Source organism: Protopterus annectens, chromosome 1.part1 (genome assembly GCF_019279795.1).
Source record: "Protopterus annectens isolate FY-2018-M chromosome 1.part1, PAN1.0, whole genome shotgun sequence".
Lineage (NCBI taxonomy): Eukaryota > Metazoa > Chordata > Ceratodontiformes > Protopteridae > Protopterus > Protopterus annectens.
Genome location: NC_056726.1, coordinates 460292929 through 460316411, shown reverse-complemented (window position 1 = coordinate 460316411; position 23483 = coordinate 460292929). Strand labels below are relative to the sequence as shown.

Sequence of the window (23483 nt, the reverse complement as noted above, 5' to 3'; positions counted from 1 at the left end):
TTCTGCAACTCCAGATGGTCTGGGATCCTTCTTACCTGGAGAGGGTGGTCCAGATCTCACTCCTGCCCTGGGACCAGGCCCCAGGAAAACGTATCAAAACAAGTGGACCTGCTTTCCTCTTGGGCGAAGGCCATAATGATGGACCTGGTCCAATGGACCCTTTTATTGCCATGTTCTTAGAATTCTGGAGCTTATGGCACAGCGTTTTGATTCAGACCTTTGCTACTTTTCCCCTTGAAGTACACCCAGCACACATATCAAACTTTTTTTAATTTCTCCAAGTCTTTTGAGTTTCTAATACCGTGAGGGGAATGGACCCCATTCCTAAGTTAAAGTATGAATAAAGTTCACCAAATTAGTCTTGTTTCAGTCTTTGATGTTAGCCAGAAGTGCTGTTTGCAGCACATGCATTGTGCCCATAATTGACTCCTCCTGCAGTTCATATGGAGTTACATGTATCAATAACCTATCTAAGTACGGCTGTAAATTCTTTTTTATAAGATCCATTGTACCAACTACTGTTGGAATTGTCTGGGTATCCATCTTCCATATTGCCCTCGTTTCTGCATGCAAATTCTTTCATTTTATGATTTTGTGTCTCTCTGTAAGACACTATAGTCACTGAGTGTAGCAATTTCATTGATCAGTGCTTCTTTTCTCTTTTCGTGGACTAAGTCTGTTTTTCTGGGATCTGTTTTTTTGAACTGTAAATAATGAGTGATCCCACGTGATAGACTTAATTTTCTATAATGCTTTGTGGCTCATGTTTCCAATGTTTTTCAGCTACTTCAGTATTATAATGTTTGCCCAATCCCCAATGTGACAGCCTTGCCACATTACTATGCCTTTCAGTATACAGTTGTCCTGCCATTAGTATATCACAACCAGCAACAAGATGTGCAACTGTTTCCAATTGTTTTACAAAACCTACATTTGTCTGTGTCTCCTACGTATTCAATGGCTTCGTAAACCAATGTGTACTTAGTCCACTGTCCTGGGCCACCAATATTAACCATTTATCTTTTGGTTTAAATTCACCTCTCCTTAACCATTCCTGCATTTGAGCCTGATTGACATGAGGTTGCTCCAAGAGTTTTCTGTACTTGTAACTGTAGTTATGCATTTTCCACATTTCTTGTCTTCTCATCTGATCCTACACCTTAATATTCTTTCTTTTGTTTTTTTAGCACATTCAGTTACTGCCTGATTATCTGCTTCTGGTTTGATTTCCATTTCTGCTTTAAACTAAGCAGGGAAGTCATCTTAGACTTTTTTGCTTCATGTTTTAAAATTTCACTATGTTTGGGTCTTGTGAGGTCAGCAGATATATATGCAGTCCTATGATTACTGATCTATACATATAATCAATTGTAATCCATACCACCTTCAGAACAGGGAACATATAGTTTTGGTATGTACTTATTTTTATAAATCATTTGATAAGCATGAAGCATTTTTCTTGTTTTCCTGTCCAACTGATCCAGTACCTTTTGGACAAGGGTGCCCACAGACAGGTGCAATGGGGTGCACTTGCACCCCTGGAACAAGCTGACCTGGAGATTAGTAATACTTTTTTTTTGTTTTTGTTTTTTTTTTTTACGGCATTCTTTTTTAAGAACACACTGTGTCCAGTCGTGCAGATGCAGAAGCGTCTGTGCGACTGATGGTTTACATCTTCATCTTCCGCGCTCACGTGGAATTTGAATTCCAGAAGTGTGTGTGTGTTATGTTAAAGCCGTTCTAGTAGCACAATAGGTTGTGTGTGTGTGTGTGTGTGTGTGTGTGTGTGTGTGTGTGTGTGTTATGGAATGTTAAAGCAGTTCTAGTAGCACAATAGGTAGCATATTTGCATTTTGATGTAGAGGGCTGTAGGTTCCACTTCCACAGCATGTAGATTTGTATTTTAAGGGGGTGGGGTGCTGCAGTCCTGAGTATGTCGTCCTCTGGATGAGATGCCTAGTAACTGTGAACCCCTCCCCTATTGCAATATACCAGCTTACCATTTTTTTATGTAACATAGACAATTTATTCTTTAAGGGCAACAGGCGCTGAATTTGTAGATGAAACACTGAAATATAAAGTTTTCTAGCAACAACCTCATTAGTTTCAGATCTCTAATATGGAATTATTCAGATAATTTTTACTTCTGCAGAGATTGTGCATATTGACTGATATTGATGGATTGTAATGACAGAAGTCTCAGTGGCCGTTTATGATTGAAATGTTCTGAATTGGGCAGTTTGTCATTATTGGTTCATATGTTTTGTTTCATTGCTTACTGGAAAGATGTTCAAAACCAAAAATTTTAAAACACACTGTAACAAATGGTGCTGTATTGTACAACGGATATAATTAAATTGTTATATATTATAATTAATACAATCTGGAAGTGAATCAAATAATGTTTGCACGGTCCTAGAAATGTGTGCAAGGGGCCTATGATTTGAAAACAGCCCAAAGGTAAACTTAACATGCCACTGGCCAGATGCATTTTCTTTGAATGTGGGTTTCAATGCTGTTTCAGTGAATGTGAGTTTCAAAGGTAGAGAAATTTTAATGCTAAGTCTGTATTCATTGTAAGACTATTGCTTTGTTTAGCAAATGTCTATCAGTGTTTGTGCTATACATTTTGAAATAAAAGTTGTAAATTAAATCCAATTATCTGTAATCATTGTAGAAATAAAGCCTAAAATAGTACACAGACTGGGAGTTTTGAACAGTGTTTATGGCAACTGGGGAGAAATAGCCAAGTAATGGGACACTGGAATGGCTGGTGTGTGTGGGGGCTCTGGGTTTGCAGCCCCCTGCAAAAAATCCTGCAGGCTCCCCTGCTTTTGGGGCCAGTTAATCACTCCAAAACTGTAAGTTAGGACATGAAGAGCAAATTGGTTTGTAGCTTGGACTTTGTTCCTAAATGTCAGAGCTATTTTCATTATTAATTTTAGTCTTCTAAAATATTCCTTACTAAGTTTTATTTGCATTTGTCGTGTTTTATTGCTGATCCTTCATTTCCCAAATATTTATACACCTTCCTCTTGCTTAGGTTCTTTTATATCACATTCCTATTCCAGGCTTTCCTGCTTTAAAAGTTGCTTTTGCACATTTATCAAGACCAAATGACATTCTTATATCGTCTTGACCACTTGCAGTTGTGCTTTCAGTTTCTCATCTGTTGAACTATACAGTATTAAGTCATCCACAGAAAGACAATGAGAAGTCTTTACACACTGTTGTTTCTTATATACAAATTGTACCCATGACCTAGTATGTTAAGTAGACAGTTTACTGGGTTAAAGGCAAGACAAAAGAGCAACAGTAACAGAGTTACCCTGGAATATCTCCCCTTGAATTTTTATCCCTGGAATAATAATTTAATTATGGCTTAACTGAAAAGTGGTTTGCCACTGTTTTATGGTCACTGCAGTGTAATAGATCAGCGTGTGTTATATCTTATACATTTGTAAGCACTCTTCTATTCATGAATGTGGGGTACTGTCAAATGCTTCTTTTGTCACCTATCCATGCCATATTTAGATTGTTCCCCTTTTTACATTTCTCCATTATGACCTTATGTAACAAATGATCTTTTGTTCCCTATGACTTTGTGACCCTTTTGTTCTGTTGCCATGATTGAGTTTTCTCCTAAATGACTATAAACTCTGTCTGCTGTTCCAGTGTATAGTTTATACATTGTTGGAAGGCAAGTGTAAAGGAAGAGTATTGTTTTTTCTGTTGTTAACCAGTTTGGCATCTGTTTGGAGTGTGCATATAAAGTTCTTACTCATGGCTAAATCTTCATGTAAAGATGTTAATACTTTTAGCCAGAAGTCGGGTACTGCAGCTGAGCCTGGGGTTTTACAGAAGATTTTCCTAACGTTGTTTCAGTTTATCTAGCTGTTACTTCATCCCATTTCATACCCTGTACATTGTAACTTGTTATTTTTTCTTTTACTTCTATCCATTCAGAGTCTTTGTTATGTTTCACAGAATCTATGTCTTCTTTTTCTGGCAGTATTTCAATTCCTTTTGCCTTGTTTCCTCAATTCTGTATAAAATGTTTTTGTGTCATCAATAAATTGCTTATTTTGTATTTTCCTGTATATTTATCTGCGTATCTTCTAAGGTTTTCTGCCTGTGCTGAAATTTTTAGTTTATTATTTGTGATAGTACACAATCGATCCTGATCTATTTTGATATTGCACGTTGCTTTTATAACAAGCTTTTATAACAACTATCTTTGAGTGTTTTTGTTTATTTTTTCCCTCTTCTAACAGTAGCACTTCTAGTCGTAATTGCTGTATAGTTTTCTGTATTTGATACTTCCATTATGTCATTTGATTTCTCCCCTTCCTTTCCCTTACTGCCATGTGTTTCTGTAGTAAGACTTTATCTGTTATTAATTTAGATGCACAGTAGTATAGCCTGTTTAATTCTGTTATATCACATGAATTTCTATGAACAGTCCTAATTACTGTGTTCATTTGTTTTATCAAACTTTTAACTTTTTGTGTTTTATTGACTTTCTGTAGTCTGTTTCTTTCATTGATCTTAATATGTCTGTCCATCCTCTTAGATAATTTTCTTCTAAAGTGAGGGCACATTCTTTGTTCTCCATTTCCTGCAGGCATTCTACAGAAAGTTCCAGAGCATCTTCCTGTGCCACATTCTCTTCAGTTTCATCCTGCGTCATTCTTTGCTGTTTCATATAGGAACTCACTGGCCTGTCACTCTACAGCACTGACTGCATCTGAGTTGCTACAGACAAGTTGCTACAGTTGTCTGTTCCTTCCCTTGCTGTGCAACTCCAACTGAACATTTGTACTGGTTTCCTGTGTTCCTGTGCAAGGCTCCAAAGTATCTTCATATGGCAACTGATGAGATGTTTCCTGCTCCACTAGTTTCTCCTTAATGTGGAGATCCATTGCTCTATCCTGCGGTGGTATTATAAAAGTTAGAAATTTCTACACTGAATCCTTCACTTCGCAGGTAGTCCAAAACCTCATTTTCTATTTCTTTAACTTCTCCATTACTAATTCTATTTTCTGCTTTTCTACTTTCTTTTTTTTTTGTATTGTGAAATTTTCTATATCTGAATGCTTTTGCCTGTATTTCTCATTGAATACCTTTGGAGCTTTTTTTTGTATTGATTAATTTGGCTTTCTCCTTTGCATAAATATTGCACCATGTCAGATATATCTTTCTTTCTTTCACCAAAGTAATTATTTATTCTTTTACACATTTCAAAAATATCTAGATTTTGTTCTTTATATTTTCGTACTTCCTCAGACACTTCTTTTTTCCAAACGACCCATGGTTTCTTGGTCTGTATAATGTTTTTCATAAATCTGATGCATTAATGAACACAAATTTGCATTTGAAACTTTTGACAGTTTTTTTTTTGTGCAAGTATTTGTCTTTCCTCCAATTTCTCTCTCAATCTTTTTGTATAGCTTCTGTCCAGAAATTCTGGGCTTCTTGCATAATAGTAACAATACGTAATTTCTTTGTTATCCTCAGTAGTCCACTCTATCCTCTTTATGGCTCTTTCTTGGCCTGCCACTTTTAGTGATTTTTGTGGGCTTCTACTTCCTTCTATAGCAGTGGAGGGGGCATCATCATCAAACTTTCAACATAGTGCAGACTATGTTTCCTTAGTCATTTTTAGGTCTGCAAAACTTTCCTGATGGGTACCTAATTGCCTCATTCATCCTTCGACTGTTTCTACTCTGAGACCCTTATTTTGGTTTTAAAAGCCTTAACTCTTCATGCAGAACTAAAGTATGCTGTTCATATTCAGTGTTATAGTACTGACTCTTGGGTCTTTCCTGCCGTGCAGAAGCCCACAACCGACCGATTTTCCAGAGTCTGTAAGTCATCCCTTCCCAACAGATGTCCAAAACCGACATGTAAGTACTATCCTCAGAAACTTCATAATCACTGTTCTACATTGGAACTTATAAGTGCCCATGTAGTCAAGGAAATGCTTCTTAAACGTCAATTTTTCCAATTTATTGCTTGGTCTACGAGACCAGTATCACTAAAGCATTGTATTAATAGTGCACAAGATACTGTAGCAAGTGCCTTTGAGTATTCTGGGTACATCATAGCAACTTAGTATCTTTTGTCAGGTGCTATGGTGTTATGGTCTAATAACTAAAATTATGCAGTAGTGACCTTTTGTCCCTTTCACACTTCATGTTATGTATTAGAGAGTTTTTAATTATCTGGTATGAGGTTATCCATCCTTGTCAGCCAACAAGATAAAAATTATAGGTCTCAGTCAGTTTAGCAAAACCTTCCTGTGCTGCCTGCCCTTCCCCTTTTTCCTTAGTACTGTACAAGTTACCTTCCTTTCCAGTAACTTGAGTAGTGCAATATTGTCTGTGTCTCTATTACAGTTTAGAACATAATTATCTGGTATGAAGAGATTCATACTTGTCAGCCACTGGCTTTCATACAGCCCATCATTTCAGACTTTCCTAGGCTGCTAGCCCCTCCCCTTTATCTATAATAATCTACTAGTTACCTTTCTCTTCATGTCCATTTTACCACTGAGGAACATTGGAGAAATGGCCGTGGGCTAAACTGCTTAATATTTTCTGTATTTGAGTAAAAAAAAAATAATTTTTACTTGTTTTCATTTACATTTTATTTCCAGCTAACCTGTATCTTTCATCCTCTCCTACTAATACCCCTCATGTCTTTACCTACCAACTGTTATCTGAGAATCTCCACTATCAGAACTTTTTCTATTTGTTTTTCTGGATCATTTCTGCTTATATTCTCTCACCCCCTCGTCTGTCTTGTGTTCCTACTGTAGTGACATCCAGTCTTTTTTTTAATATACATACTGAACCTGTATGCATTATTATTGATGTTGTATCTCCAACTATTATATGTTAACATGCCTTTGATTTATGTACAGTAGTATAAATTCTAAAGTGTATGATAAATTTCTTTACTGTTTGTCTCAATATTACTTGCAAAGTAGTGCTTAAAATTATTAATTTTAGTGCTGTTCATCGTGACATTTTATGTTACAGCTTTTCTTCCTGGGGCTCTGTTGAAAATGGGACTTGTGCCCAGTCGGACTTTCCCAGTAAACAAAAAATAAATAAATTTTAGTTGTTGCTTGTTTGCTTCAAGTTAGTGGAACAGGTCAGAGCTGTTTAATTTTCCGTCTTTTTCGACAACTGTTTTTTCAGTGCTCCTTGATATTTGAAGAGCTTATTGCTCTGGTATTTACCTTTATTTGTCTGTCTTTAAATCCTTGTTTATATATGTGTATCTGTATTTATTTATGTAAATATAACTATATATATATATATATATATATATATATATATATTTCTAAATCTCTCTCATGTGTGTGTGTATGTTTATATATATATATATATATATATATATATATATATATATATATATATATGTGTATATAAAGTTATATATGTGTGTGTTTGTGTATTTATATTTTTTTGTGTGAGAGAGTGTAGATGTAGAGATAGATAGCGATATAAAACATAGGCTTTTCCAGTTCAGTGTGGCACAGCCATTGCATTGTACATGCAGGGATTTGGTGTTTGTGCATCTCAGGATTGATCACCCTGTGTTGCTGCCGTACATCTGTGGAATTTGTACTCACATGCACAAAATGTGTCATTTCCTGTTATTTTATATAGTAGCTGTATATGTTGTTAATGTAGTGTTTACTTAGTGTATGTAATATGGGAATGGTGTATTCTGCAAATCAGTAACTTAGATTTTTATTTATTTGGTGTGTGTGTACTTAGTGTGTAACTATGTGACATTATTGTGTATATAATTTGTGTAGAATGTGTTCTTAATTGTAGAGATGTGTGTTTTGATTTGGTAAACGTTGTCTGTATACTGTGTGCTCTGAGTTAATGTGAGTGGAAGTGATTTGTTTTCATGGTTTGTGTATTGATAACTTTTGTTTGCATTTGGTAGGTGTGTGAAGACCTTCTGGTGTTTATGATTAGTGTCTGTGTATGGCATTGTGTGTTTTGTTTGGTGTGTTGGAGGTATGGTATTTGTGTGTTTTGAGTGTTCAGTGTCACTGGCTTTGTATGTCTGCTATGCATTTGGTTGCTTTTCTGCTAGATTGTAAAGGGTATTCAATCTAGTAATATAGATCCATATAGAACTGGCACACTGTGTCAGGGGTAGTGTATGACAAGAATGACAAAGTAGAAAAGTCAGGTGCACAAAACAGTGTTGTGATTAATGTTTCTGTATAGTAGAAAACCTGGGTGGTGAAGACAGAGCAGCTGAGGAAGTTTGAGGTGATTGAGATGAAGCGCCCGAGTTGGGTAGTCGGGTTTCATACTGTGGGAGAGATGAAGAAATGACTATATCAGAGCATGAATCCAAAGTAGTCCCAGTTGTGTAGAGAAGTATAAGAACAGGTTGCATTGCTGTGTTCACATGTACAACAAGGCAGAAGATAATTTGATTAAGCAAATCTGAGAGAAACAGGAAGAAGGCAAAGGGAGACAAAGGCATCCAGCCAAGAGGTGGATAGATTAAGTAAGAGAAGACCAGCTGCAGTTATGCATGACTGTCATAGAGAGGGTAAGAGAGTGGCACTGAGTTGAGAGAGAGGAGTGACAACAGCTGATACAACACCCTGACCTCATGTAAAATTGGAAAAATGGAGGATGTTGATAAGATGTTTGCACAGGTGTATTAATTTATTATACGAATGCGAACTGTTGAACAGGCTGTTTTTCCTCTAGCTCTAGATTTCTTGAAAATTGTTAATTTTTTTAAATTCAAAATTATTAATTGTTTTCCAGGTGGATGTGTATTTACTGCACCTTTCAGTCACGTGAATTTCATCATAAGATACGCTCTCATTATATTTTAGGGAAATGTGTTGCATGGGAATCTTTTAACCCTCACACCATTAAGTGATAAAAGAGAAGTTGTTATTACATTATTTCATTGGTAGCTTAGAATGTATTTCAAAGGGCGTATAGTCTTTGGAGCTGACCCAATCATCTCCAAAGTCCATGCCTGAATATTGATCTTTAGGATTAATGCTGTGAGCTGATAATGACCTGCTTCCTTTAGTCCAGGGTTTGATTCCCTCGTCCTTCATTTACCTGTTGTGCAAGTCTGAGCAAGCCACTTAACTAATTTGTGTTCTGGGGAAATTGAGAAATTAGATTCCTTGGTGGTCTACTGCACCGCATGCCTAGTAACTATGTACAGGGTAATCCTATAGGCTAGGTTTGTAATATACCCAGGCAGTGGTTCAGTTGGTCACTTCTGATCAGTGCTCTACTCTGATAAACAAACATACATACATAAGTAAAGCAGAATGCGTTTTGTAATACTGTAGTTTAATTTCTAGTGTACATAACTGACTGCTACATTTCCTTGAAACTAAGCGAGCACTGCACAGCTCATGCTGTACTTACAATTGTCACTGAAAGTACTGATAATAAGAGAGAAGAAAGCCCACAGGATTGTAGCTCTTAAATGTTGAATCGCTAAGGAAGGTCCCAGACAGCAATTTTTGAAATATTTGTTATTGATTATAGTGTCACTGTTGCTAACTATGTGCCTCATAGAGTAGCTTCAAATCTTTATAGAGAGGACAGTGTATCGGTGGAATTCCTTCCATTCATAAGCTGTGAAATGTAATTCTTGGGAGTTAATCAGGCATGTGATGATTGGAAGCCCATGGGATAGACAAAGCAGCATGTGTAGGTGCTAGCTGCATAGTCATGTATACTTAGTAAGTAGAACAGCCTTATGTATGTCCGGTTTGTATAGAGAAGCATTACAATAAATAAATACAGTGCAGAAGTTTGGGCCATTGCTCATTGATCACATTACATAAGTCATTGCTTCATTGTGTCTCCTCTCAACTGGAATTGGTGCCACAGTAGTTTAGTTTTTTCAGGCTTAGCATCTCCAGACCTAAAAGCAAAGCATTAGGAATGGAAGATACCACTGTGAAAGAGCAAAAGCAATGGCCAATTCTTAATTTTCATTTATCTTGTTTCATTTGAATGTTCAGGAACCTTCATTAGTGTTACAAAATGTGATTTATGTTGTTATGACTTGTATTATTTGTTGTAAAGTCTTTTTGCATCCCATTTAACATTTCTTTACTACATTATGTATTTTTTTTACCCAGGAGGTACCAAATAAGGCCTCACAATATTTGGACAGTGCTCTGAAGCCCTTATATCAGTTCCAAAATGATTACAAGGAGATTGTGAAGCAGTCCACAATGGAAGAATGGCTGAGAGGAGCACTTTCTGAAAGTGTGCAAAGGTATATTTATCAGACGCCAGACTTAAAGGTTTCTGAATTTAAAATTATGGTCTTTTTTCAATACTGATTATATATTGTCTAATTGTATTTGTACGGCTAAGGAATACACACTAGATAAAAAAATATCTAGTGTGTATTCCTTAGCCGTACAAATACAATTAGACAGGTTTCAGTAGTACTTAGTTAACTTTATAATGTAATTGCTTTTGATTTAATGAGTCATGAACAGCTTTGAATTAAACAGAAAAAAAGTTTTACATAACATACCACTATTTTGCAATGGTTTCAAAGCCACCTCCCAGGATGTTGCCAGATTAATTGTAAAGTGGGATTGCTTTGGGGATCTGTATTGTATTCAGCCTCTCATACTGATTGAGTGACAAGCAAAGATATAATTTAGTATGTTGATTGTGCACACCTTGAGCATTCCTGTCATGAAGTAAATGACACCATGATGCACATTTAGAAGTATTTATGTCTTGTGAAACAATTCTAACCTCTAGCATAGATGTACTTAACCTTACAAAATGCTAAAAATGTTCTTGCTATCTGTAATGTAATGCACAAGGTTAAGATGAAGTATTTAATCATTCAAGTTTTCAGCTCACAAGGACATACCATTACAAAACTTGCATCATCCTTGATCAGGAGCTTAAATTATACATATTTTGATGGCAGTGACCTGCAGGAATCTCGTAGAAATCATGCTGTTTCACTTACTCTCTATCTCCTCTATGTTCCTTTGCCAACTTGTCCATTGGTAGAGGAGTACTATTGTGCATTCTTCTGTATGCAGCCGTGATTCTGACAGCTTTCAGAAATTTGAATATGTCATGCAATGATTCTTTCTCTTTCCTGCTAGGCTGTAGTGATTAGCATTTCACTAGCTACTCCTTAAAGACCCAGCTTCAAATTTGCATGCTACACTACTTCAGAAATATTTTTAATGACAGGCAGTTACTGGTGTCTACAAAACCTGCTGCACATAAGGCAGTAAAAATTGTACAGCTAGCAAACTAAAGGACTTCACTTATTGTTGTCACTGATTCTGCTTAGTACTTTGGGTTTATTACTTAGGAACTATCCAGATATGATGCCTAATGGTGGGCTGTCAGTTTTGTTGCTGAGTCGCCCAGAACTTGGAGGTTCTGATATTGGCAATCCTTCTTAGTGCCCTGAATTGGGAAGAGCTGCTATCTAGACTCTTCATGAGAGGTATACGAATGGGATATTCCCTCTTCCTATCTTTATATTGATTGTTTTTCTTCTTCAGAACTTGTATCCAAGGGCACATGAATACTTCCTGCCAATGCACAATCTGACAACATGCCAGACTAGAGTCAAGTTTAACAGGGTGGTCTTTCCCCCGCTGATTCTGCCAAGCCCATTCCCTTGGCTGTGATTTTGCTAGATAGCATGTAGGGAAAGTCAGAATCTCGTTCCTCTATTCATGTGTGTCATTAATTAGAGGAGGTATTTGGCTACCTTAAGAGAGTCAGTTACTCCCGCAGTTCACCCGTATGCTTCATTGAATTTCTTCACTTTGACATTCAGAGCACTGGGCAGAAATCACATTGAATCAACACCCATCTCGGGTTCTTGCAATGCTTTGTTTTAATTAAACAGTCAGATTCCCGCGTCCGCAACAGTTCTAAGTCAGCTGCTAGCTGCCGTACGATGCAGGAAGTCAATCGGCACCGGTGCCCACCACAGCTGGGGCAATCCACAGGAAGGGCCCAGCACACATCCGGAGTCACTGCCGCCGTCCCCTCGGCAAGGGGGCAATGCCTTGTCCAGCCGCGGTATGGGCCCAGCCCAACTTAACACCAGAGTATGAACGATCCAGCCCTTAGAGCCAGTCTTTATCCAGAAATTATGGATCTGGCTAACCGACTTCCCTCACCTACATTGTTCTAACGTGCCAGAGGCAGTTCACCTTGCTCCAGATATGGGTACAGATCGGCACGAGACTTACACTTTCTCCCCCGGATTTTCAAGGGCCAGCGAGAGCTCACCTGACAATGCCAGAATTGTGACGCTTTCCAGGGCATGGGCCGCTCTCTCAGGATGAACCCATTCCAGGGCGCCCTGCCCCTTACAAAGAAAAGAGAACTCTCACCCCCTCCAGCTTCTCCAGGATATAGGAAAGCTTGCCAAACCTTTACATCTCCAGTTATCTTCTGCCACTTGCATGGTTTTGATTCTACTCTTAACCCTATACGTGGTAACATTCTTCTCATAGCCCATCTTTGTTACACCTTTCAAGAATGAAAAAAAAAAAACAGAAACATCTATAACATCCATTTCATCCATTTCAACCAAATCGGGGCAATATTAACAGGTTAGAAATATAACAAGCTGGCAATTATATTGCTTTACTGATAAATGTTTATCTTTCCTGGTGTTTGCTCTTGGGCACCTACTACTGGTATATACCAGTAATCAACTTAAAATGCAAATCCTCTCAACCACCAGCATTTTTAATGCTATTGCTAACAGTCATGTCTAGCCTATCCTGTTAGTGCTCCCATATACATACATACAGTCCATCCCTATAATTTAACATTTACATAACATAATCCCTTTAAGGTACGTGTATAAAACTCTTGATACTAGTCCTTGAAAACCTTCTTTAAAACCATTAAAAGTTGTACATAAGTAAAATGTTTACCATGTCCGTAACATTTCATCACACCTCCAGCAATGTGTACCTACATTTGGAGATATCTTCCACAACCTAAGGAGCATAAAAATACTTGTGAAGACATTTCCACACACAAAAAATCCTAAGCTCTCATAATTTTGTACTATACCTAGGTAACCCATAAATCCAATTCCTCCTCAGTTTTTCTGTCTTAAAATCCTCAGCCATTCTGATTGTTTAACATCGTGGTAACCCATAAATCCATTTCCATCTTAATTCATCTACTTCAGTCTCCAACAAAGCACTCTATTTTTCTCTTAATCTTCTCCACTATATGTAATGCTGACAACATCATGGCCTTTACCACTGTGCTTTGTTCTCAATCACTGGACTTAATTATTTCTTCCAGTAACAAAGAAACTACTTTAGGTGGGGTGTCATCCAGCAGTTGTATGAATCTGATAGTCCTTGCAACCCTCACATTCAGTCTGCAAAAGATTTGGCAGCCTATACCTCTGCTTTTATTTGATCCCAAAAGTTTGAATTAACTTGTATGTTGATTTAATCCCAATACACCACTTCAGACTTCTTTTCCTACAATTATCCAGACACAGTTTATTATCTCCAAGAGGTAGCAGAAAGTAACCCATGGCTTAATTTACTGCTTTGTTTGCAATGTGTACAGTATTCTGCCTGCTTCATTGCATATGGCAGGCCTATTCTGTTTTCCGTAAGGCACACTTGTCAAGCTGGTTTATGTTTCTTACTGATAATGTAATCACCTTTTTCCTTTTAGCTTCATATTTAATTACAGAATTCAGTTATAACATATTTCATTCAAGTATTTCAACTATATCTCTGGGTCAGGAATGTTTAATGCACCCATCTTATCTGAAAGAATCATCTTATCCCATGACATTGGAGGTTTACTACCATTCCAAACAAATTGCTTTGTATTTCTACATGTTTTTGGAAATCTGGAATTACAGCCAGAAGGGCCTGAAAACATGTAATAGCAGAGGTAAAATAAAACTTCATTTCAATGAAGTCTGACCAAGTTGCAGCCCAAGAATTTTCCATTTATAAAAATCTTCCATTCATTTTTTTCTTTTAAGTTTCCTTGTGTGTTTGACAGTATATTGTTCCAAAATACTTATCTAAACATTCAAGTATTCAATATATTCTTCTTGCCTTAAATATGGATGTCTGTTTCACGAGTAGTGGAGGATCCGAATTTGGTCCCACTGTGCTTTCTTTAATTGTATTAAAATTCAATCATGATATTTTACAGTACTTATCCAACATCTGATCCTTTTCAGGGTCAGTCTTATAAATTAATAAATGCATCATTTGTAAATGATAAAATCTTTGATGTTCATCGTGCATACAGCTGCAGTCATTACAGATGGGTTATCCTGCTGTCAGGCGGGTCCTCGGTTGGCCAAATTCCAAAGTCTAGGTCCGTCGTCGCTTCTTCCCTCACGTCAGTGCGCCAGGGGTATAAAAGAGGCAGCCGACGCCATCTTCTCCAGTCTTTCTTGCCCCGCGGTGCCCGAAGCAGAAGCAGTTTGCAAGTGCTGGTCGGCCAGCTCCTGAAATTTACGAAAATATTTCAGCCGAAGTCTTCTTGAAAGCTAAGTACCCCGTTGGGGAAACTTTTCTTGCCTCAGACCGATGTCAGACAAAGTTAATAATTGCATTTCATGTGGGAAGCAAATACCGCATGAGGATTTCCACTCTTTCTGTATACCTTGCTTAGGTCCAGACCACGACGTCTCGGCCTGCCGTTTTTGTGCTAGATTCAACAAGCGCACTATTAAGCGCCGGGCGGAGTTCGCCCTTCACTATTTTGGTAAAAAATTTAATTATTATGTCGTCGGATACTCCGACTCCAGTTTTGAGTAAAAGACGCAAAGATAAGGACCGACATACGAGGTCCACACCGACTACCGGTTCTCCGATTCTCAGCGAGGTGCCTACGCAGCCCCTGACTACCGATGACACTACATTACCGGTGTCTTCAGTACCCGAGGTCGCAGGCTTCTCGGTCCCCATTCCTACTGCAGATACCGATGCCACTCTTGGCGGGGAAACTCAGAGTTTGGACAGGCCTGCCATTTCTCAAGGTGTCTTCAGGCCTTCCTCCTTCTCTATTAAAGCTTTCACTAAATCTAAAGCAGCCATGAAAACCAAAAAACAGGGACCTCAGACCCCCTCTCAAGGCCCCATGCCTAAAAAACAGATGTTCAAAATGGCCGAGGAATTGATTACTCTTATCAGGGGTTCTCAACCCCCCTCTGACAAAAGGCACAGATTAGAGGAAGACTACCCTTCCTCAGATCACGCCTGTATTACTTCTGAACATTCTGAGGGCCAGGATTATGCCTATTCTCCTTTCGAAGACTCTGATGCAGAGGAGTCTATTCCTTCGGTCTCCCCCCCCCCCCCCCCCCCTGAGGACTACTGTTTTGGGGAAACCCTACATACATTGAGGGAACACTTTCACTGGGAAGGCCAAGATTACTCAGATTCCAAGAAAAGGCTCAGGGATTTTCTTTTGCTCCCCCAGCATAGACCCCTGGCTATCCCACCTGTTTTAGATATATTGGATGATGTGTACACAGAAGCCAGCCTTAATCCAGATTCTTTGCCTCCAGCTCCTGTTAAACCAGACAGGTATTACCGGGTTCCTGATTCACACCAGTTCCTATACAAAAGCCATACTGCTGACCCAGAAACTATTTCACAGGGTCCCAAGGGAATTAAGGCCTCTACTGCTAAAAATCCATTACCTTCAGAGAGAGATTCCAGAGCTTTAGAAAGGTGGGGGGAAAAAGGTGTACACTTTGGCCACTTTAACCATGAGGGCATTAAATTGTCAGTTCCATATGTTAAAGTATCAACAGTTTTTGTTATCTCACTTGAAAAGCAAAATGACACAACCAGAACAACCAGATTTAAAAGAGTTGCAGGATTAGTTGCATGGTGCAGAGCAAGTGGGTAAACATACCTTGCAGTGTGGTTTTGATGCTTTAGAGGCCTCATGTAGAGCTGCTGTTACGGGGTCTGTTATACGTAGGCATGCTTGGCTCAAAGAGCAAGCCTTACCAGATCATGTCAAAGCTAAATTATTAGATGCACCTCTTCAAAAAGATGTATTGTTTGGTGTTAAAGCTGAGGAGGTACTAAAGAAAATGGAGGAAAAAGTGAAATCAATGCAAACAGTGAAAGATTTCCTGCAGGTACAACCTCCACGTTTCAGCAGAAACTGGCCTTCAAAAAATTGGTCCTTTCCAGCCACAGACAGACCTCAAAGGGGCAGATACAGATGCCCAAGGGGTAGAGGGCAACCTCAAGGATCTTTCAGAGCCAGACAGTGGCAAGCACCAACCCCAAGAAGTGGAGAAGATAGACCACAGTCATTTAGAAAACAGACACAATGACTTCCCCCTTTACCTGCCAAACAAAGCTTTAATGGCAGCACCTCTGGGTGGAAAACTGGCATTATTCTCAAAAAATTGGCATATTGTTACAAAAGACAAATGGATTCTGGACATTATAGACAGAGGCTACAGGTTCTACTTTCACACCCTTCCAAAAATGAGAGGCATGCCAAACCTGCCACAAAATCAAAGGGCAGAGGCACAAAAACAAATTTCAGCTCTCATGGACATGAAAGCGATTCAAGAGGTACCTGCAAAAGAACAAGGTCAAGGGTTTTATTCCAGACTATTCCTGGTACCAAGGAAAGACAAAGATTGGAGACCTATCTTAGACCTATCCATTCTAAACACATATCTACAGGTGCCAAAATTCAAGGTGCTCACATTACAGCAGCTTCTTCCCATGCTGGGCAAGGAGTCTTGGCTGGTAACATTGGACTTCAAGGAGGCATACCTGCATGTCCCCATCAGACAAGATTGCAGAAGATACCTCAGATTTCTTGCAGGTTCAACTCATTATCAATTCTCTGCATTGCCCTTTGGTTTATCCACTGCGCCCAGAGTGTTTACAAAATGCCTGGCATCAGTAATCGCCTTCTGCAGACTACAAGTAATACAAATCTACCCATATCTAGACGACTGCCTGATCCAAGCGGACAGCAAGGACATACTACTGAAACACCTGGCGTTTGTAATAAAACTGTTAAACTTTCTGGGATACACAGTCAACAAAAAGAAATCAAAACTAATACCCTCTCAACAAATAATTTTCCTGGGTGCCAGCTTGAATACAACCACCCAGATGGCCAACCTCACGCCAGACAAACAAGGGCAACTGTCACAATACTTCAGCAAAATGGCAACCTTCACCAGGCTGACTGCAAGGAAATTCCTGCAGGCTCTGGGATTCATGGCATCTTGCATCCTACTAATCCCATGTGCAAAGCTGCATATGAGGAAACTTCAATGGTACCTAAAAAACTTATGGTCTCAACACAGCCACAGCTTGGAAACAATTATACCACTCATTCCATGCCTTCAAAAGGAATTTCTGTGGTGGGCTCAAGCATGCCAAAGAAACACAGGTTTCCCCTTCTGTGTACCTCAAGCAACTCAAATCATCACAACAGATGCTTCAGACTACGCCTGGGGAGCACACATGACAGACCAGTGCATTCAGGGAAAATGGTGCCAAAAAGAGAAACACCTACACATCAACCAAAAGGAAATGCTAGCCGTGCAAAATGCTATTATGACCTTCAAAGACCTACTGCATCCAGGCCAGCTATTGATAAGGACAGACAACACCACAGTGATGTGGTACATAAACAAACAGGGGGAACTCATTCATACCCCCTGTGCAGGCAAGCCATGACCCTATGGAACACAGCACTGGAATTGCAAATTCAACTACAGGCACAATTCCTGCCAGGGAAGGAAAACACACTTGCAGACAGCCTAAGCAGAAATATGACAGATCCACACGAATGGAAGTTGCATCCTCAAGTTTTCACAAAGATAACTCAGGCATGGGGACAGCCAGACATAGATCTCTTTGCTACCCACAGAAATTACCAGTTGAAAAAATTTTGTTCAAGGACCTATCATCCACAGGCCTGGAAAGTGGACGCACTTTCTTTCAATTGGACAACATTAACAGTCTATGCCTTTCTGCCTCTTCCTCTGCTGCCCAAAGTTCTATTAAAAGCCAGAGCAGAGAGGCCGAAAATAATTCTCATTGCTCCAGACTGGCCAAGACAACACTGGTATCCGTTCCTGAAGAGCCTGACACATTCCCCACCATGGATCCTACCTCTAGTCCCTCTTCTGTTGTCCCAGCACAACTACAGGACCCTTCACAGCCAGCTCAAAACCCTAAATCTAGCTGCATGGAGAATTCCTTGATTTCCCAACAGACCCTCCTCTCCAAGGAGGTGCAGGATGTCATATTGGAGGCCAGAAGACCTTCTACTAGAAAAGACTACTCTGCCAAATGGAAACGATTTTGTGCCTGGAATCAAGAAAAGGGCCAGAATCCTTGGGTAATAAATTTACGTCAAATTTTACAGTACCTTGCTGAGATGTTAAACAGTGGACTTTCCTTCTCCTCCATCAAAATCCATGCTTCAGCCATTTCTGCACAATACAACACAGATCCTCCTTTATTGTCTCATCCTCTCTTAAGGCAGTTCCTCAGAGGGGCAAAGAATATAAAACCCCCAAGGAAACCACCAGTCCCTGCTTGGGACCTCAACTTCATATTGGAAAAGCTGACCCTTCCTCCCTTCGAGCCAGCTTCTTCAACAGAACTACAATACTTGTCATGGAAAACAGCCTTCCTTCTGGCTATCACCTCAGCATGCAGGGTTTCAGAGCTACAGGCCCTCATGGCTGTGCAACCTTTCATCATTTTCCATCAGGACAGAGTTTCCTTACGAACCAACCCTACCTTTATGCCAAAGGTAGTGTCCAGTGTAGCTTTGAATCAGACTATCCACTTACCTACCTTTTATCCTAATCCACAAAACAAAGGGGAAAGACTACTACATTCCTTGGACATTCACAGACAACTTTGTTATTATTTGGACAGGACAAAGCCATTCAGGAAATCAGAGCAACTCTTTGTGTCCTATGCTACAGGTGCTCAAGGAAAGGCTATTTCCAAACAGACAATATCAAAATGGATAGCCCACTGCATATGCTTTTGTTACTCATTTCATGGAAAAACTGTGCCTACAAGCATCAGATCCCACTCCACCAGGGCCACAGCTACCTCTGCAGCTTTCCTCAGGGGGGTTCCTACCAAGGACATTTTGGAAGCAGCCACTTGGAGTTCAGTGCACACTTTCTCCAAGCACTTTCACCTTCCACTATACTCTAAATCTAGAGCGGGATTTGCCACAGCAGTCTTGCAGGGCATCCTTGCTCCTCCTAGTTCCACTTAGTGCCTGCCACCCCTACTTAGCTTTGGGATTCTTCCCATCTGTAATGACTGCAGCTGTATGCACAATGAACATAGTACAGTTTTGTACCTACCATAAATGTTAATGTTAGAGTGCTCATACAGCTGCAGTCCAGGTTACCCCCCCTCCGTCCCCTCTTAGGACAGGCCTTATGACAAACACCTTCTCATACAACCTATTTGGGGTATTCTTTTATGGTGTATTTGCTTGCAACTAATGTTTTCTGATTATTCTATATTGCATGGTTACATAAATTTATGTTTTGCCTTCCTTCTGGGGGCACCTGACATCTGAGGCAAGAAAAACTGAAGAAGATGGCATCGGCTGCCTCTTTTATACCCCTGGCGCACTGATGTCAGGAAAGAAGTGACGACAACCGATGCTGGACCTAGACTTTGGAATTCAGCTGACCAAGGACCCGCCTGATGGCAAGATAAGCCATCTGTAATGACTGCAGCTGTATGAGCACTCGAACATCTACATTTATGGTAGGTACAAAACTGTACTTTTTTTACTTGGTCTATCATATATACCTTTAAATCTGACTCCCTTATGGCTGCAAGGGCTTTAAATACAGGACAAATAAAAGGAGTGAAAATGACAGCCTTTGCCATTCAACTTGACAGTGCAAAGGTCAACGATATCCCAGTATAACTCTTAACTCAGGTTCTGGATACCTCATAAATTGCTTGTATGAAATCAGCAATCTCGCTTAAAAAAACAAACTGCATGATTACCAGTATCAAATAAAACCATTTTACCTTGTCAAAGGCTGTCTCTGCTCTAGTGTTGCTTTCATCAGCATCTCCATTTTTAATGTATTACCAAACATTTTTCTGCCTCCTACAAACCTACATTGGTTATTAACTGTTAATTGTGTTATTTTGCTAATCTTATCATGAATATTGTTATAAGCATGTTGTAAACGTAATTAATGAAGAAACAGCCCTATAAGGGTATGTCAGGGTTACCTTTTTCTCCTCCAGTGGTATTTCTGATGCAGGTGCTTCTTTCAGTGAAACAAGAATTTTCTTAGTTTTCATTGCCATATTAATATGCTATACTAAATACTGTGTCAGTCACCCAAAATTCAGTTTATCACTACCATGAGTCTTTTCCTGTCTCATCTCCCTTTATGCATGTACTTAACTCCTCTTGAGTAATAGATGCTGTCATAAGTACTAGCTGAGGCAATTTCTAGTCTTCCAGAAAAGCTATTGTTTCACACGTATCACCCTACTGTAGTTGAGCATTTTATAACTCATCAAAATACTTTTAAGAAATATTTTGCTGTCTTTACTGGTTCGCTGTTGTAACGCATCCTATCCTGTTTTTTTTTTCCCCAAACTGCTGTCATTCTTTGAAGCTTTTGATGCCTCATTCTAATAGACAACAATTTTAGGTGTTCAGGGGAACTATAAAAGTTCATATTCTGTAATGAGTAGAATAAAAAAAAATAATCCTAAGGATTCATTAAAGGGCCTAGCATAAGTCATATAGCTTGTGCTTAAAAAAAAAAAAAAAAGAAAACCTTCTGCTACAACCTCCCGATTTATGTTTCAGAAACATGTTAGTCACAACAAGGTAAGACCTCTATCAGCTACTTAGCATATCTCTGAATCGCACGTACTACCACAACATGCAGGTCATTACTAATCTATACATCAAACTGCTGCTCATGTAAGGTAGCGTGCCCCCCAGTCACTTTCCACACAAAAGAGCACACAGCATGGGCACACACATAACCGCAGTCTCCATACCTGTCCCTGATCTGTCTATACTTAGGGCTTCCCCCTACCCCTGTAGTAGCTGAAGTGCCATTTACAGTATTTATCTATTATATCTTGGTGGCTACTGTGTCCTTCCAACCTCCTGCCTGCCGTTACAGTCTTCCGTTCAAGAATAATCTCTAGAATCTAGTGAATCCCCTTACCCTGATCCCTTTTGTGCTGTCTTTGCCATTACTGCACTTGCATTACATGTTCCATGGTGGTCTGGTGTATCCCCCACCTCATGATCCCTGTTGTGCTTTCTGTGCCATTAGGGCAGTTGCTTTAAGTATCCATTGGTGTTTTGTTGTTCTCCCCAGCCCCAATCCCTGGCAGGCAGTTGAACATGGCCTGCAGTGTGGTGGGGACAGCCATGTAGATGCCTTCCTGGAGGCAATTCTGGGGTGAGAGCACATGGCTAATTAGCATATTGTTCCCTTAGAATGTCTCATTAGCTTTCAGCACAGCTGCAGGACCAATCCTAGAGGACCATATAGCATTGTGTTAGGGCTGTTGCTGAATTAAGAAAAGGTACCTCAATGTGAACACCGTGGTGTGTATGTCTCTGTACCTTCTTGAATCCCCCTGATGTTTGCTGTCCAGTACCACTTCCATTTCTTTATTAGTCTGGTACATAACAGAGGAGTAATGCTATGAGCTATTAACAAGCTGCTTTTTGTGGTCCAGGGTGCAATCCCCTCAGCCTGTTTCTGCTTTGAGCACAAAAAATGCCCCTAGAATATGTCTGCAAAAGGTTAACAAATAATAAAGTCAAAATTAAATCAACTTTCTTCATTTCTTCCCTAACTATTTATCTCCCTCATAATACCTACTATGCCATTCTACCCATTTTCCTTCTTAGGCTGCAAATCTAAAATAGATATTGACATAATCTAAGAGGTACACTGCCTAATTTCCTTGCTAAGATGAGTTGTAAACTAATAATTGTCCCTATCCAAACTCCAGTTGTCTTTTAATTTTTTATAATTATTTGACCAACTCCTTCAGCATAGAAAAATAAAGCTCTAACTGAAACACAGGTGACCCAAGTTCAGTTTGCATCTTGACCACTTGTGGAGCTAGCAGGAGGGTGGAGAAGGAATGATACAGCTAACCTTCCTTGCCTTTACCAAGGTGAGAGGAGTCAAGAGATGTTGTGTAGGCAGAGTCAGACCATGCTTCAGCTCTGACAGAAACAAGAACAAAAAGAATATTGGCCAGGATTAGTAAGAGAAAACTTCTGGGGAGAATAACTTTCCTTAGGCGTGGATTCTTCCAGAAACCTTGCCTGATAGCTTCTCTCCTTCCAGATATGATGCCATCACAAAGGGAGGCAGAACCTGAATCCATTCAAACTAAAGCCTGCCTTTTTTTTGAGCAGCAGAGTTGGATTACTGGCTCACTGACTTCCCAATGGAAACTCCATCATCACCAGTTTGAAGGTGGTGTTGACCCCATCCTGGAGGAAAAAAACAATTGGGTGAGTCATCACAGTAAATGTCTGCAGTTTTAGATATTGCTGGAGCTTAGTGGAAAAATCCCTTGGCTGAGGTGTTGTGTACAGCTCCTACCCAGCAAGAGAGAGAGAGAGATGGAGTTACAAAAAAAAAAAAAAGAGTAAAGTAACTTAAAGCATTTTTACACCAACCAGAAAAAGTTTCTTGCTTTAACAAATACGTAGTGAATCTCCAATATCTTTGTAAAGAAGACGCAGTCAGTGTGCACACACTGCACTCCAAAGGAGTCTGACTCACGTCACTCCCAAGAATAAGAAATGTAATGTGTTGATATCTGATACAGATATCATTATTTTTATTCCAGCGTATTTCCTGTTGCTCCTGTATACCCTTTGGCTCCCATATAATTTCAGGTACTCAATGAACGTGAACAGACAGAGATCCACTCTCACAAAGGTGCAAACGCTTTAATAAACTTTGGATAAGCACTTTCGTCTTGTGTACAATACTTCATCAGATAACACAAATAATACAACTCATTGCTTTTATACCAATCCAAAATTCAACTACAATTAAAATTTAAAGACGCAGAGGTCCTTAATAAAATACGATGTATAATGTACATATATATGCTGTTTAAAATGTTTAAAAATCAAATGCATTTAAAAATATATAATACAAACTGTATGTGAAGTAAACAAAGTGTATATGTAATATACACTATTTTAAACTTTAAATGCTTTAGCTATTAACACTGGCTTTATAGTAATATACTCATTAAAACCAGGGAAAATAAGTAATGTATTCTTAACATCCCCCCCCCCAGGGCTAAACTTAGTCTATGATCCCAAATTTAAAACCATTATAAGGGGGAGAACTACATTCAAGAGAATGCCTGT

General features: G+C 39.3%; 1 protein-coding gene across 1 annotated transcript in view; it reads left to right on the top strand.

Annotated features, from left to right (window-relative positions):
* COG2 (component of oligomeric golgi complex 2) overlaps positions 1-23483 on the top strand; it is a 1275772-nt gene that overhangs the window by 1015524 nt on the left and 236765 nt on the right. Inside the window, exon 16 of the mRNA XM_044076075.1 lies at positions 10169-10308. Coding sequence (XP_043932010.1) covers positions 10169-10308 — 140 coding nt within the window. The remainder of the gene's footprint in view (positions 1-10168; positions 10309-23483) is intronic.